The 13580-nt window shown below is 44.7% G+C and overlaps 1 protein-coding gene across 1 annotated transcript in view; it reads left to right on the top strand.

Moving 5' to 3' along the window:
- Nucleotides 1-13580, top strand: part of LOC106571924 (cadherin-4) — a 395713-nt gene that overhangs the window by 360166 nt on the left and 21967 nt on the right. The window contains exons 10-11 of the mRNA XM_014145495.3: nucleotides 1686-1871; nucleotides 6812-7065. Coding sequence (XP_014000970.2) covers nucleotides 1686-1871; nucleotides 6812-7065 — 440 coding nt within the window. The remainder of the gene's footprint in view (nucleotides 1-1685; nucleotides 1872-6811; nucleotides 7066-13580) is intronic.

Here is a 13580-nt window from a genome sequence, read left to right as displayed (position 1 = left end):
TACTTTGACTGTGTGATTATTCCTCTGTTCTTTCTGTTGTTCACTGTGGGCCTGGAACCCCTTATAATGACACCACTCTAATGACACCACTCTAATGACACCACTCTAATGACACCACTCTAATGACACCACTCTAATGACACCACTCTAATGACACCACTCTAATGACACCACTCTAATGACACCACTCTAATGACACAGACGTCAGTTCAACGTCTATTTTTATTTACATTTGGTTGAGTTCTCAACTAACATGAATTCAACTTGAAACCCCCCCCAAAAAAATCACAGTGATATTGGACTTATGAAATTCCCTTACGTTGATGACTTTCCGCATTGATTCAACAAATTATTTGGTTGAAATTACGTGGTGACCCTTGTTCTGTAGATTCTATAGCAGCCTTTGAGTTTGTGAGTGTGGTTATTTATGGTCCCTATATGTCCCTATTACAGAAAAACTTTCCTCAAATCAGCATGGAGAATACCCTGGCCTAGCCGACAACAACATCAAAACAGACTTAGTGAAGAGTGTATACACACACACACACACACACACACACACACACACACACACACACACACACACACACACACACACACACACACACACACACACACACACACACACACACACACACACACACACACAGAGATACACATTCACACGCTGCCTCTTTGTCCAATCCCAGCAGACGAACAGGACCACCCCGGAAGCCTCTTTTTCCTGAAGAATGTCATTGGTTCTCTAGGCGACCATCTTGCTAGAGCCTCCTAATCTCACTGTGTTTGTGTGCTGGGTCACAGAGTGTCTCAGCGTGTCTCGGTGGGGGGGCCTAATGTTATTGTGTATAGTCTATGCAGACAGAGAAGGTCTCCTGGGCCTGTAGGGCAGGGATCATCGGCTAGATTCAGCCACGGGACGTTTTTTTCTTGAGCGGATGGTTGGGGCCAGAACATAATTACAAATCATTTATAGACTGCAAATTGACTGCAAGAAGCCCAAACAGATATAACATATGACTAAAACATAATATTTTCAAACCTTATTTACATTTGTATACTATCACATACAGTATATCTCTCTATATCTACGGTATATCTCTCTACTTTCCCAAAATGTAAATCACTTGGAGCTGATTTGCTGGTGTTTTTACAGTCTTTTATATCCAACAATTAAAATAATAAAATCACCCGCGGGCCAAAATCGTCCCGCGGGCCGCCAGTTGGGGAACCCTGCTTGACAGACTGTTAAGCTGTGATCAGTTCCCAACCATACCAGACAGACTGACTCCTCTGCTGTATGGCCTTATCAGGACAAAACACATGTGTTTCTGCAGGACATCTAAAACCCACTCAGAGACACACAAACACATGCCCACTGCTGCTTAAGCCCTCCCAAAAGCAGGCCTTTTCTCTCTCTCCGTTCCTCGCTCCCTCTCTCCCTCCATCAGTTTCTCAGAAGAACAGAAAGATGGGGGGGAGGCAATAAGAAAATTCTTCAAAATGTGGAGGCAGAGGATAGTACGGGTGTTTCGCTTGTTTAATGCACCTAACGCACCGGAGTAGTGTTTGTGGAGTGACGAGATAATTAAGCCATTTGACTGCCTACTTACACAAAGGAGGAGGAAGTGAAGACTTCTGTCAACTCCTCTTATCGCTCTTTCCCTCTTTCTTACCCCTCCCAGTTTTCAGGGGAGGTCCCAGAGAACCGGGTCAATGTTGTGGTCGCCAACCTGACCGTGATTGACCGGGACCAGCCACACTCGCCCAACTGGAATGCTGTGTACAGGATCATCAGCGGAGACCCAATAGGTCACTTCACCATCATCACCGACCAACACACCAACGACGGCATGGTTACCGTAGTGAAGGTAAGGCCCTGTGAGCAATCAAAACAATGGTCCATGCTCTCAGACAATAAAATGCCGTGAAGAGTTGTGTCTATAGCAGATTGGTTCACAGCTGTTCCACGGAGATTTACATGTAGGAAAGTTACAGAAAAAAGCACCCAATTTTGTTTGACCTTTGCTCTGAAAAAACGTTGATATAGAATGGGCAGGTAGTGCTAAAAGAGTGAAGAATTCCAAGTCAATCAGCAACTATGAAATCTAGTGAACATCTGGTGAAAACTGATATTCTCCAGGTTTCACCTAGACCTACTTATCATATCCATTTTAAAAACACACTTCTTCACCAAGCCTACAGAAAGGTCAAGGTTGAGTGAGGACTGTTGTTGTCAGGTCTATATCGTATGATACTTTATTTTATTAACCATCCGACATGTCCTTGTGAGGTTGATGTAGCACATACAGTGTTATCCCATTAATCTGTGTGTTGCGTGTCAGATCTATAAGTCAGTGTGTGTCCGCCCCAGGCTGTACACTAGCTATAGGCTGGGGAGGGGCAGCTGGAAACACAACACAATGGGAGCTTTGACTTTGAAACCCCCTAGCTAAGTCTAAATGAGGGATAGGGTAGGTCCTTCACAAGCACATGGGCGCGCATGTATGCACCAACTCTCACACACGCACGCACGCACACACACACACACACACTGTGAACACACACACACACTGTGAACACACACACGCACACACACACACAAACACACACTGTGAACACACACACACACACACACACACACATAATGGCTACTAAGACCATTGCAACAAATTAGATATTGATTTCTCAATTACAATTGCTGTGGTGTTACAATGTTCTAACTACTGAGGTGGATGGATACAACAACACCGTGTCTTGTAATCCTATCTGTTTAGTGTTTTAGGAACAGGTTTGTGTGTGAGTGTGAGTTTTTGTGTGTGTGCGTGCCTTGTAATCCTATCTGTTTAGCGTTTTAGGAACAGGTTTGTGTGTGAGTGTGAGTTTTTGTGTGTGTGCGTGCCTGTACAGGTATACTGTATGCAGCGTGTATATTTGACTAGTTTATTGATGAGCTGCCCCTGCAGAGCCAGTTGTATTCCTCTTTCTGCTCCTTTGTCTGTCTGTGTGACTCTACAATAACATTTTGAGGAATGGCATTAACACCTCTCTATTTCTCTCAGTACCTCAAGCACTGGCATTTTGCTTTCCTTCGTTATCGCTAGATGACTGGATATTACACTGAACAAACATATTAACGGAATAAGTGTTGGTCCCATGTTTTATGAGCTGAAATTAAAGATCCCAGAAATGTTCCATATGCACAAAAAGCTTATTTCTCTCAGTTAGTGTACAAATTTGTTTACATCCCTGTTAGTGAGCATTTCTCCTTTGCCAGATAATCCATCCACCTGACAGATGTGGCATATTAAGAAGCTGATTAAACAGCAGGATCATTACACAGGTGCATCTTGTGCTGGGGACAATAAAAGGCTACTCTAAAATGTGCAGTTTTGTCACACAATGCCACAGATGACTCAAGTTTTGAGGGTGTGTGTAATTGGCATGCTGACTGGAAGAATGTCCACCAGAGCTGTTGCCAGAGAATTGAATGTTAATACATCTTCCATAAGCTGCCTCCAACGTCGTTTTAGAGAATTTGGCAGTATGTCCAACCGGCCTCACAACCGCAGACCATGTGTAACTATGCCAGCCCACGACCTTCACGCCCAGCTTCTTCTCCTGCAGGATCGTTTGAGGCCAGCCACCCGGACAGCTGATGAAACTGTAGGTATGGACAACCAAAGAATTTCTGCACAAACTGTCAGAAACCGTCTCAGGGAAGATCATCTGAGTACTCGTAGTCCTCACCAGGGTTTTGACCTGACTGCAATTTGGCGTCGTAACCGACTTCAGTGGGAAAATTCTCACCTTCGATGGCCACTGGCACGCTGGAGAAGTCTGCTCTTCACAGATGAATCGTGGTTTCAACTGTACCGGGCAGATCTGGTGTGTTGGTGAGCGTTTTACTGATGTCAACGTTGTGAACAGAGTGCCCCGTGGTGGCGGTGGGGTTATGGTATGGGCCGGCAAAAGCTACAGTCAATGAACACAATTGCATTTTATCGATGGCAATTTGAATGCACAGAGATACCCTGACGAGATCCTGAGCCCCATTGTCGTGCCTTTCATCCATCGCCATCACCTCATGTTTCAGCATGATAATGCACAGCCCCACGTCGCAAGGATCTGTACACAATTCCTGAAAATATCTCAGTTCTTCCATGGCCTGCATACTCACCAGAAGTCACCCATTGAGCATGTTTGGGATGCTCTGGATCGAGATGTAATATCACAGCCATTGAAGAGGAGTGGGACAACATTCCACAGGCCACAATCAACAGCCTGATCAACTCTATGCGAAGAAGATGTGTCGTGCTGCATGAGGCAAATGGTGGTCACACCAGATACTGATTTTCTGATCCACGCCCCAACCTTTTTTTAAGGTATCTGTGACCAACAGATGCATATTTGTATTCCCAGTCATGTGAAATCCATAGATTAGGGCCTAATGAATTGATTTTCTTATATGAACTGTAACTCAGTAAAATTGTTGAAATTGTTGCATGTTGCGTTTTATATTTTTGTTCAGTGTAGAATACTTTTCCTCACCACTCGCTCCCTGATGTAGAATTGAGCAGGCAGGCGGGCGGGCAGCCGTAAGCTGCCGTAGCAACCCCAGGGAGGATATCAGGAAATCATAAATTAAGAGCCAGGAGCAGCGCGAGGAATAGACAGTCTCAACAAGTAAACAGGAAGGCTTTGAGTCTCTCTGGGGAGCGGAGCCGGAATGGCTACCAACTCTAATCGGTTTCACATCAGACAACCTGGAACGCATAGGTAGCAGGGAAACAGGGAAACATCACAGAGCCGCATTTGAATTCTTGTGGTATGTGTTTACTGAGGAGGCCTCTCTGGCTGCTAGTGGAGGCACATCAGCAGAACACACTGACATCTCTCACATGTTTACTGAGACAGCCCACCTGGGACCATCGCTGCTCTGTAAACAAGGACTGAGGTTTTAACCTGCACATGTCACACGTGTAGAGAACTCTCTGGGGAACCAATAAGAACACCAATAAGGAATCCTGGATTAAAACAGAGGCACCACAGAATCACATACAGACAAACATACACACACATGCGCCCGTATGCACACACACAAACACTATTTTGCCTTTAATAAGTCATTAGGATATGTAAATTCAAGAAGCTTGTGATGAACACAGGAAATTATAGGGGTGACTACACACCAGAGAGAAGAAAGGAGAGGAGCGGGAAGGAGGAAGTGAGGAGTAGATGGGAGAGTTGCCAATGAGGAGAGGAGGCAGGGTAGATTATATTAGGAGGAGGGAGGGAAGTGAGGAGAAGGGGGAGCAGGGGAATGGAAGTGCTAGGAGGAGAGGGGATGAAGAGCAGATTCAGGAAGGAGAAGAGGAACGAGAGGGATTGAGTAAAAGGTGGAGGGGGAGATGTAGTGAGTGATGGATCACAGGAAGGAGGTGGAGGCTAGGTTATTGACCTTCAACCCCCTCGTTCTGCTCTCCTCCCTAGGATGTGTGTGTGTTAGTGAGCCTGCAGATATGCCGGACCTCCCTGTGCACTGAACACCACTGGCTATGGATCAAAGACCTCAGAGTACACCACTGGTTCACTCCACACAGACACACACAAAAGGGCAGGGCACGTACACATAGACAGAAGGGCAGGGCACGTCAACACCAGCCATCTCTTCTTATTACTAGTGCACATACACACATACCCCACCATGGCATCTGTCAGATCCAATCCCCTCATCACCCTGGCTGCTTGATTATGAATGCTTTTTATATCTCTGCCCGTCGTGTCCGTTCGCTTCTAACACTAAGGCGATGCAACACACAGATGTGCTCCAAATCATTACTGTCACAATCAAACCCAGCAGACACCAGCCCCTAGGCGCTAATCATCAACCGTACAGCTAACTGTAATCAGACCGAGCATCACGCAACACCCAACATATTTGTTTGTGTATTTCTGGTTATTTGAACCTGGGTTTGTGTTGTCTTCATTAAGCCAGCCCAGAGCTGTCGCTCTGTTTTAGGGTCACAGGGCAGATCGCCCTTGTAGGTGGCTGGAGCTAGCCGACCACACACACACACACACACACACACACACACACACACACACACACACACACACACACACACACACACACACACACACACACACACACACACAGTGAGGAGCTTACCCAGCATGAACTGAACAGGGAGCGTCAGCCACTACAGCAGCCAGTCCATGAATAGTTTAAGGCCTGCCTAACTCACTCAGTGTTAGCAGGGTAAGTACAGGTAGGGGTATAGAGGTCCCTCTAAGTTTAACGGTAACGTTGTTCAAATTCATCCCAGCTATCGCGGAGCTAACACTGCTCAGCACCAGGACTCAGCTCTCTCTCTCTCTCTCTCTCTGTGCGTGTTTAACATCTGTAGGTGCAGGATAGAGGGACTGAGGAACTGGAGGAGAATGTTTAAGTGTTCTGGGGATGGGTGGGGGTTACATAGCACCGCGGGTTTGATCCCTCTCTTGTTATTTCTCTCCCGTATATATTTTGTCTCGCCATAGTGCGGGGTTTGTTTCTTTCTTTCCTGCTTTCTTTCTCCTGGTTTATTCGACCCTTCCTAGTATTCTCTTATTATCCATCTCTCTCGCTCTCTTCTCTCTCGCTACCTCATCATTGATATGTCTTCTTTTTGTATTTGTCTTCCTTTTTCTCTACAGCTTTGCCCCTTTCTCTTTTTCTCTATTTCTCATGTGTGATTGCTATTACCGTTTGGTGGACTGTGAGATGTCTAATTGTAACCTAATTATCTCCACCTCTCCTCCTCTCCAGCCGGTGGACTTTGAGCAGAACAGGGCCTTCATGTTGACGGTGGTGGTCAACAACCAGGCCCCGCTGGCAAGTGGGATCCAGTCGTCCCTCCAGTCCACATCTGGGGTCACCATCTCCGTGGTAGACATCAACGAACCGCCCTACTTCCCTACTAACCCCAAGTCCATCCGCTTTGAGGAGGGCGTCCCCGCTGGCACCTCTCTCACCACATTCTCAGCCAGCGACCCTGACCGTTTCATGCAGCAGAGCATCAGGTACTGGACACACACATTTACACACACACGTTTACTAACATACAGACACACACATATTTACACACACACACACACACACACATTCACGCATGCACGCACACACTCACACTCTCTCCCAACCCTGACTGCTTCCTGAGCAGAGCATTAGGTACAGTGGGGAACTATGCAAACAAACTGTCTCTTCTCTCTCTCTCTCTCTCTCTCTCTCTCTCTCTCTCTCTCTCTCTCTCTCTCGCTCTCGCTCTCTCTTTCTCTCTCTCTCTCTCTCTCTCTCTCGCTCTTAAGATTTCTATGTAAACTCACTCAGTAAAGAGCTGTCCTACCCCCTGTATAAACTAGCAGTAGTGGCATAGTGGCCAGGTGCCATCTCAGGGCTTATTCAGGCTGTAGAGTTGAAACAAAAAAAATATGTTTTATATAATATGTACATAAGCTTTTTCTATTTATATTAGCAATGGTATGTCACATGCCAAGAGAGAGTTCAGGGGCTTGGCGACGTGACGTGACATGACGTTCTACCTCAATAGCTCACGTTTACTGTAAATATCACAGTAGCCAGTAAGCATGCAAACTATTCAACTAGCTAACATTATGCAAGCAACTTTTCATCGACCATATTACACTCTTGATTAATGCAATAAAACCATATTACAATCTTTAATAATGCAACAAATCACAAGCATGTGCAGATATTTAAAGGTTTCTTTTCTCGTCCATACACTCATTAATTTAGCTGCAAGACAATTACACAGGAAAAGTGGCACAACTGCTAGCTAGCTAGCTAACGTCAACTAACAACATTTGTTTCATCAAGTAGCTAAATTAGCATAGCAAGAATGAACGTTTACCCCTCTCAGACGAATATAAAAGTACAGTAATGTTATCCTACATTGTCAGTCATCACAGAGCTCGGTAGCTAACAAGCTTACCAAATGTCTCCATCCTCCTCACAGGCTACTAATAGCTACTAACAGCCAACGTTAGCTGAACCATAGCTAGATTGCTTTTTGGCCTACATAGCGTATTGACGTTACCTTAGAACAGGTTTCCCCAAATGGCTGCCCGCGCTGGTTTTATTTGGTCCCCCAAGATATTTGGGAGGGGGGGGACATAATACTAAAAACACCACAAAATGTTTTTTTCATTTTGGAAATCTGTTCCCAAGTTTTACCACGCATAATAGAGAGACACGTGATCATATGCAAATGTAACAAGGTTTGAGAATTTCTTATGTTTTAGTCAAATATTATACTGAACAAAATATAAACGCAACATGCAAAAATTTCTAAGATTTTACTGAGTTCATATAAGGAAATCAGTCAATTGAAATAAATTGATCTGTTGGTCACAGATACCTTAAAAAAAGGTAAGGATCAGAAAACCAATCAGTATCTGGTGTGACCACCATTTGCCTCATGCAGCGCAACACATCTCCTCCGCATAGAGTTGATCATGCTGTTGATTGTGGGCTTTTGAATGTTGTCCCACTCCTCTTCAATGGCTGTGCGAAGTTGCTGGATATGGCGGAAACTGGAACACGTTGTCATACACGTCGGTCCAGAGCATCCCAAACATGCTCAATTGGTAACATGTCTGGTGAGTATGCAGGCCATGGAAGAACTGGGAAATGTTCAGCGTCCATGAATTGTGTATGAGGTGATGGCGGCGGATGAATGCCACAACAATGGGCCTCAGGATCTAATCAATGGTATTTCTGTGCATTTAAAATGCAATTGTGTTTGTTGTCCATAGCTTATGCCTATGCATACAATAACCCCATCGCCCCCTTGGGGCACTCTGTTCACAACGTTGACATCAGCAAACCGCTCGTCCACACGACTCCATACACGTGGTCTGCGGTTGTGAGGCGTTTTATGGGAGATAAATTAACATTAAATTCTCTGGCAACAGCTCTGGTGGACATTCCTGCAGTATGCATGCCAATTGCGCGCTCCCTCAAAACTTTTTTAGAGTGGCCTTTTATTGTCCCCAGCACAAGGTGCACCTGTGTACTGATCATGCTCTTTAATCAGTTTCTCGATATGCCACACCTGTCAGGTGGCTGGATTATCTTGGCAAAGGAGAAATGCTCACTAACATGTATGTGAACACATTTGTGCATACAATTTGAGAGAAATAGGCTTTTTGTGCGTATGGAACATTTCAGCTCATGAAACATGGGACTAACACACATATTGCGTTTATATTTTTGTTCAGTGTATATCTGTTTGAGTTTCTTGCGGTCAATTTACAGTCTACAAATTATTTCTAATTATGTTCTGGCCCCCGACCATCCGCTCAACAAAAATCGGCAAGCAACTGAATCTAGTCAATGATCCCTGCCTTAGAGCAAACCATGCTTCATTTCATCAATATCATGCAAATCAGTACATGAAAAAACACATTGCGACTGAAAAAGCTGTTAGTTCACTGAGTTTCTGCTTGCGTTTTCTGCTTGCTTTTGCATTGAAATAAATTCTGGTGTTCCGAGATTCCCTTCAATTTCAGAATAACCGGCTTTTACTGCAATTTAGGTAAAAACTCAATAAAACAAGTCTCTAATATAAGGACAATGCCTATACATTTCATCTCTTTCAAAACCATTATGATTTTTACTGTAGGAGCATTTGGCTCAATGATACACTTCTGTTGAAAGGCTCTCCTGCAACTCTGTAGGAAGGCTCTCCTGCAACCTCCGGCGGTAGTGGTCGAGATGTGACCAGTTCGCAAGTTTACATTGCAGTATTTTCTCTAAATCTGTAGGCAATCTCTCGTAGTGAGAATAGGGCCATATGCGCATGGATACAAAAAGAGAGAGCGACAGAGAGAGAGGAACAGAGAGAGAGGGAGGATGAAAGTGAAATGGGGGCCGTGGTTCTTGGCAGTGTCCATCTCTCAGCAGTCCAGTCTGCCAGTGCTCGGCGCCAGCACAGGGCACTGCGTTAGGAGGGCACGAGGGTTAATGGGGAGCACTGCCCCCTGGGTAACCAGAGCCATGTGTATTCTGAAGGTATAGATAGGACACACACACACACACATACAGCATCTGGCCCCTGTTCGAAGGCCTGACACAGCAGTCTGTACACCTGCAGTGTTCCCAGGGCTCTCACACTGTTGGCTGTGAATCTAAACCAACCTTTAAAGGTTGCCTGTGGAGCACAGCAGTGTCTTCACTTCCTCAATGTCAGCTGATTTATGACATGATTATGTTGATTATGATGTAGGAGGGAGGGGCTACTTTTTTCTTTCACACATACTTGCAAGCACGCACATACAGTCACTCACTCACTCAAACATGTGTGCAGTGGTGGAAAAAGTACCCAATTGTCATACTTGATTAAAAGTAAAGATACCTTAATAGAAAATGACTAAAAGTAAAAGTCACCCAGTAAAATACGACTTCAGTAAAAGTCTAAAAGTATTTGGTTTTAAATATACTTAAAGTGGCAATCGGCAGTAGAAACAATAACAAAGTGACATCCCTTACCCCTGTTTCGGTAAAAAGCTGGAGAAATTGAACCACTCTCAAATTCATAAACAGAGCTATGGACTAATCATCCATGATATCAAAATGATAGTTTTAACCATATTGTGAGGCTATATAGTGTTTGTTTGCATTTTCTTTGTTGGCGTAAAACAAGTTTATATTTGGGGATCCGATGGTGTACAACAGTAACACTAAGCTCATGAGGCATTTATAAGTTATATTCTTCAAGAATCAATAGGTACATATCATTAATTTATACGTCCAAAAATTGATGTAGCAACTACTGATTGCCCCTTTAAGTATGAAAAGTAAATAATTTCAAATTCCTTATATTAAGGAAACCAGACGGCACCATTTTTTAAAATGTTTTTTTTTTTCATTTACGGATAGCGAGGGGCACACTCCAATACTCAGACATTTCAGGGAAAATGTATGGAGTAAATTATATGTAGTGAAGTAAGAGTACAAGTTCCCCAAAAAATGACTTAAGCAGTACTTTAAAGTATTTTTACTTAAGAACTTTATACAACTGCCAGTGTGTATGTATGGTGTTTGTTTGTATGTTTTCTCCCTGGCTGGGTCAGTCTGGTGACTAAGTGGATGTCTGTGTCTATGAGAGGGCCAGGCCATCAACCCCCCCCCCCCCCCAAAAAAAAACCCACATTCATCATCATGTACCCTTTTCCTCTCTCTCTCTGGGACAAAGATCTAAACAAATTTGCCAGTTAATTTCACTGCAAATTAGTGTAAATTATAATTATAATTTAGGAAGACGCCAAAGTCACCAGCTGGGCTCTCTGTCTTGCTGCAGCTCTCTGTCTTTCTCTTCAATCTCTCTTTGCTTTCTCTCTCTCTCTCTCCCCCTCCCCCCTTTCCCTCTTTCTCTACCAGTTTTAGTCCGCAGTACATCTTGGAGATAAGTTTGGGTAGCTGAGGCACACCATGTTCTGTCATGGCCTGCTTCACACATTCACACTCTCTCTTTTTCTTTCTCTTCCTTTCTCTTCCTCTTTTCCTCTCTCTCCACCCCTCTCTCTCTCTCTCCATCTCTCTTTCTCATTCTCACACACACACACACACACACACACACACACACACACACACACACACACACACACACACACACACACACACACACACACACACACACACACACACACACACAAGCCCTGGCACCTTAACAATCTAGTGGGACAGTTTGCCCACATCAGCCTCCAATGCGGTTTCGTCTGGGATGTCCCATGTGGCTCAGTTGGTAGAGCATGGTGCTTGCAATGCCAGGGTTGTGGGTTTGATTCCCACAGGGGACCAGTATCAAATCAAATCAAATTGATTTATATAGCCCTTCTTACATCAGCTGATATCTCAAAGTCCTGTACAGACACCCAGCCTAAAACCCCAAACAGCAAGCAATGCAGGTGTAGAAGCACGGTGGCTAGGAAAAACTCCCTAGAAAGGCCAAAACCTAGGAAGAAACCTAGAGAGGAACCAGGCTATGAGGGGTGGCCAGTCCTCTTCTGGCTGTGCCGGGTGGAGATTATAACAGCACATGGCCTAGATGTTCAAATGTTCATAAATGACCAGCATGGTCAAATAATAATAATCATAGTAGTTGTCGAGGGTGCAACAAGTCAGTAACACAAGAGTAAGTGTCAGTTGACTTTTTCATAGCCGATCTTTGAGAGTATCTCTACCGCTCCTGCTGTCTCTAGAGAGTTGAAAACAGCAGGTCTGGGACAGGTAGCACGTCCGGTGAATAGGTCAGGGTTCCAGCAGGTCTGGGACAGGTAGCACGTCCGGTGAACAGGTCAGGGTTCCATAGCTGCAGGCAGAACAGTTGTAACTGGAGCAGCAGCACGGCCAGGTGAACTGGGGACAGCAAGGAGTCATCAAGCCAGGTAGTCCTGAGGCATGGTCCTAGGGCTCAGGTCCTCCGAGAGAGAGAAAGAAAGAAAGAGAAAGAGAGAATTAGAGAGAGCATATTTAAATTCACACAGGACACCGGAAAAGACAACAGAAATACTCCAGATGTGACAGACTGACCCTAGCCCCCCGACACATAAACTACTGCAGCATAAATACTGGAGGCTGAGACAGGAGGGGTCAGGATGAAAATATATGCACTCTGAATAAGAGCGTCTGCTAAATGACAAGAATCTTAATCTGTATTGAATTCCTATAGAGTGAGAGGCATAAAAGGCATCAGGCTGGGATCATGCAGGGAAACTAATCACTTGGATTCTTATTCCTCAAAGGAAATGTAATCATACATAATGAATGTGTGCTAAGTCACGCCAATCAACCAAACCATGTATTATCCTGTTTGTAGTCAGCCGTTACACTCCGTCCTCACAATCAGACACACGGGAACAGAAACCATGCAAAGTTTTGATGGGGGTTTTATCTGTAGTTTTTTGTTTTGTCTCAGTTAAAACTTTTGATCGGAAACCCCTCTTCTTAGTAGCCAGTGAGAAGAGTTTGTGTCTATTGACTAGCTAGCAATTTGTCACGACTGATTTTTGGTGACTGGTTTTAGACACAACTCCCTTTGTATGTGTGACTACTGCCAGGTTCAAAGATCAGAGATCTCTCTATGTGACTGAGGGAGACCAGGAAAAAATGTAATGTGAGTGTAGGAAAGAGGAAAGGTGCTGCTAAATAAAGAGAAAGAGAAAGGAAAGGGTAATGAACAAGAGAGTGAGAGAAGGAAAAGCAGGGGCCGGGGAGGTTTGGAGAGTTGAGAGAGGGAAGAGGGGAAGTCAGGACCAGAACTTGACAGTTTTTCTTCAGACTAATGGCAGGCAGTGAGTTCTAGGGGTGGTTGAGGGGAGGACAGAGGCCAGGGTATGGGGGAATGGAGGGAGAAAGAGGGGGAGGCATGGAGGGAGGAATCAGGCATTACCTGTCAGAGCCAGACGAGCAAGGCGAGGTGTGGGATTGGAGATGCACGCATAAATGATTACCCAGACCACCCTGCATGGGCTGGAGGAAGGATAGGAGGACATGCATTTTTGATTATCAAGGACAG

Source organism: Salmo salar, chromosome 15 (assembly GCF_965601325.2).
Source record: "Salmo salar chromosome 15, fSalSal1, whole genome shotgun sequence".
In the NCBI taxonomy this organism is placed as follows: domain Eukaryota; kingdom Metazoa; phylum Chordata; class Actinopteri; order Salmoniformes; family Salmonidae; genus Salmo; species Salmo salar.
This window is presented reverse-complemented; position numbering and strand designations above follow the sequence as displayed.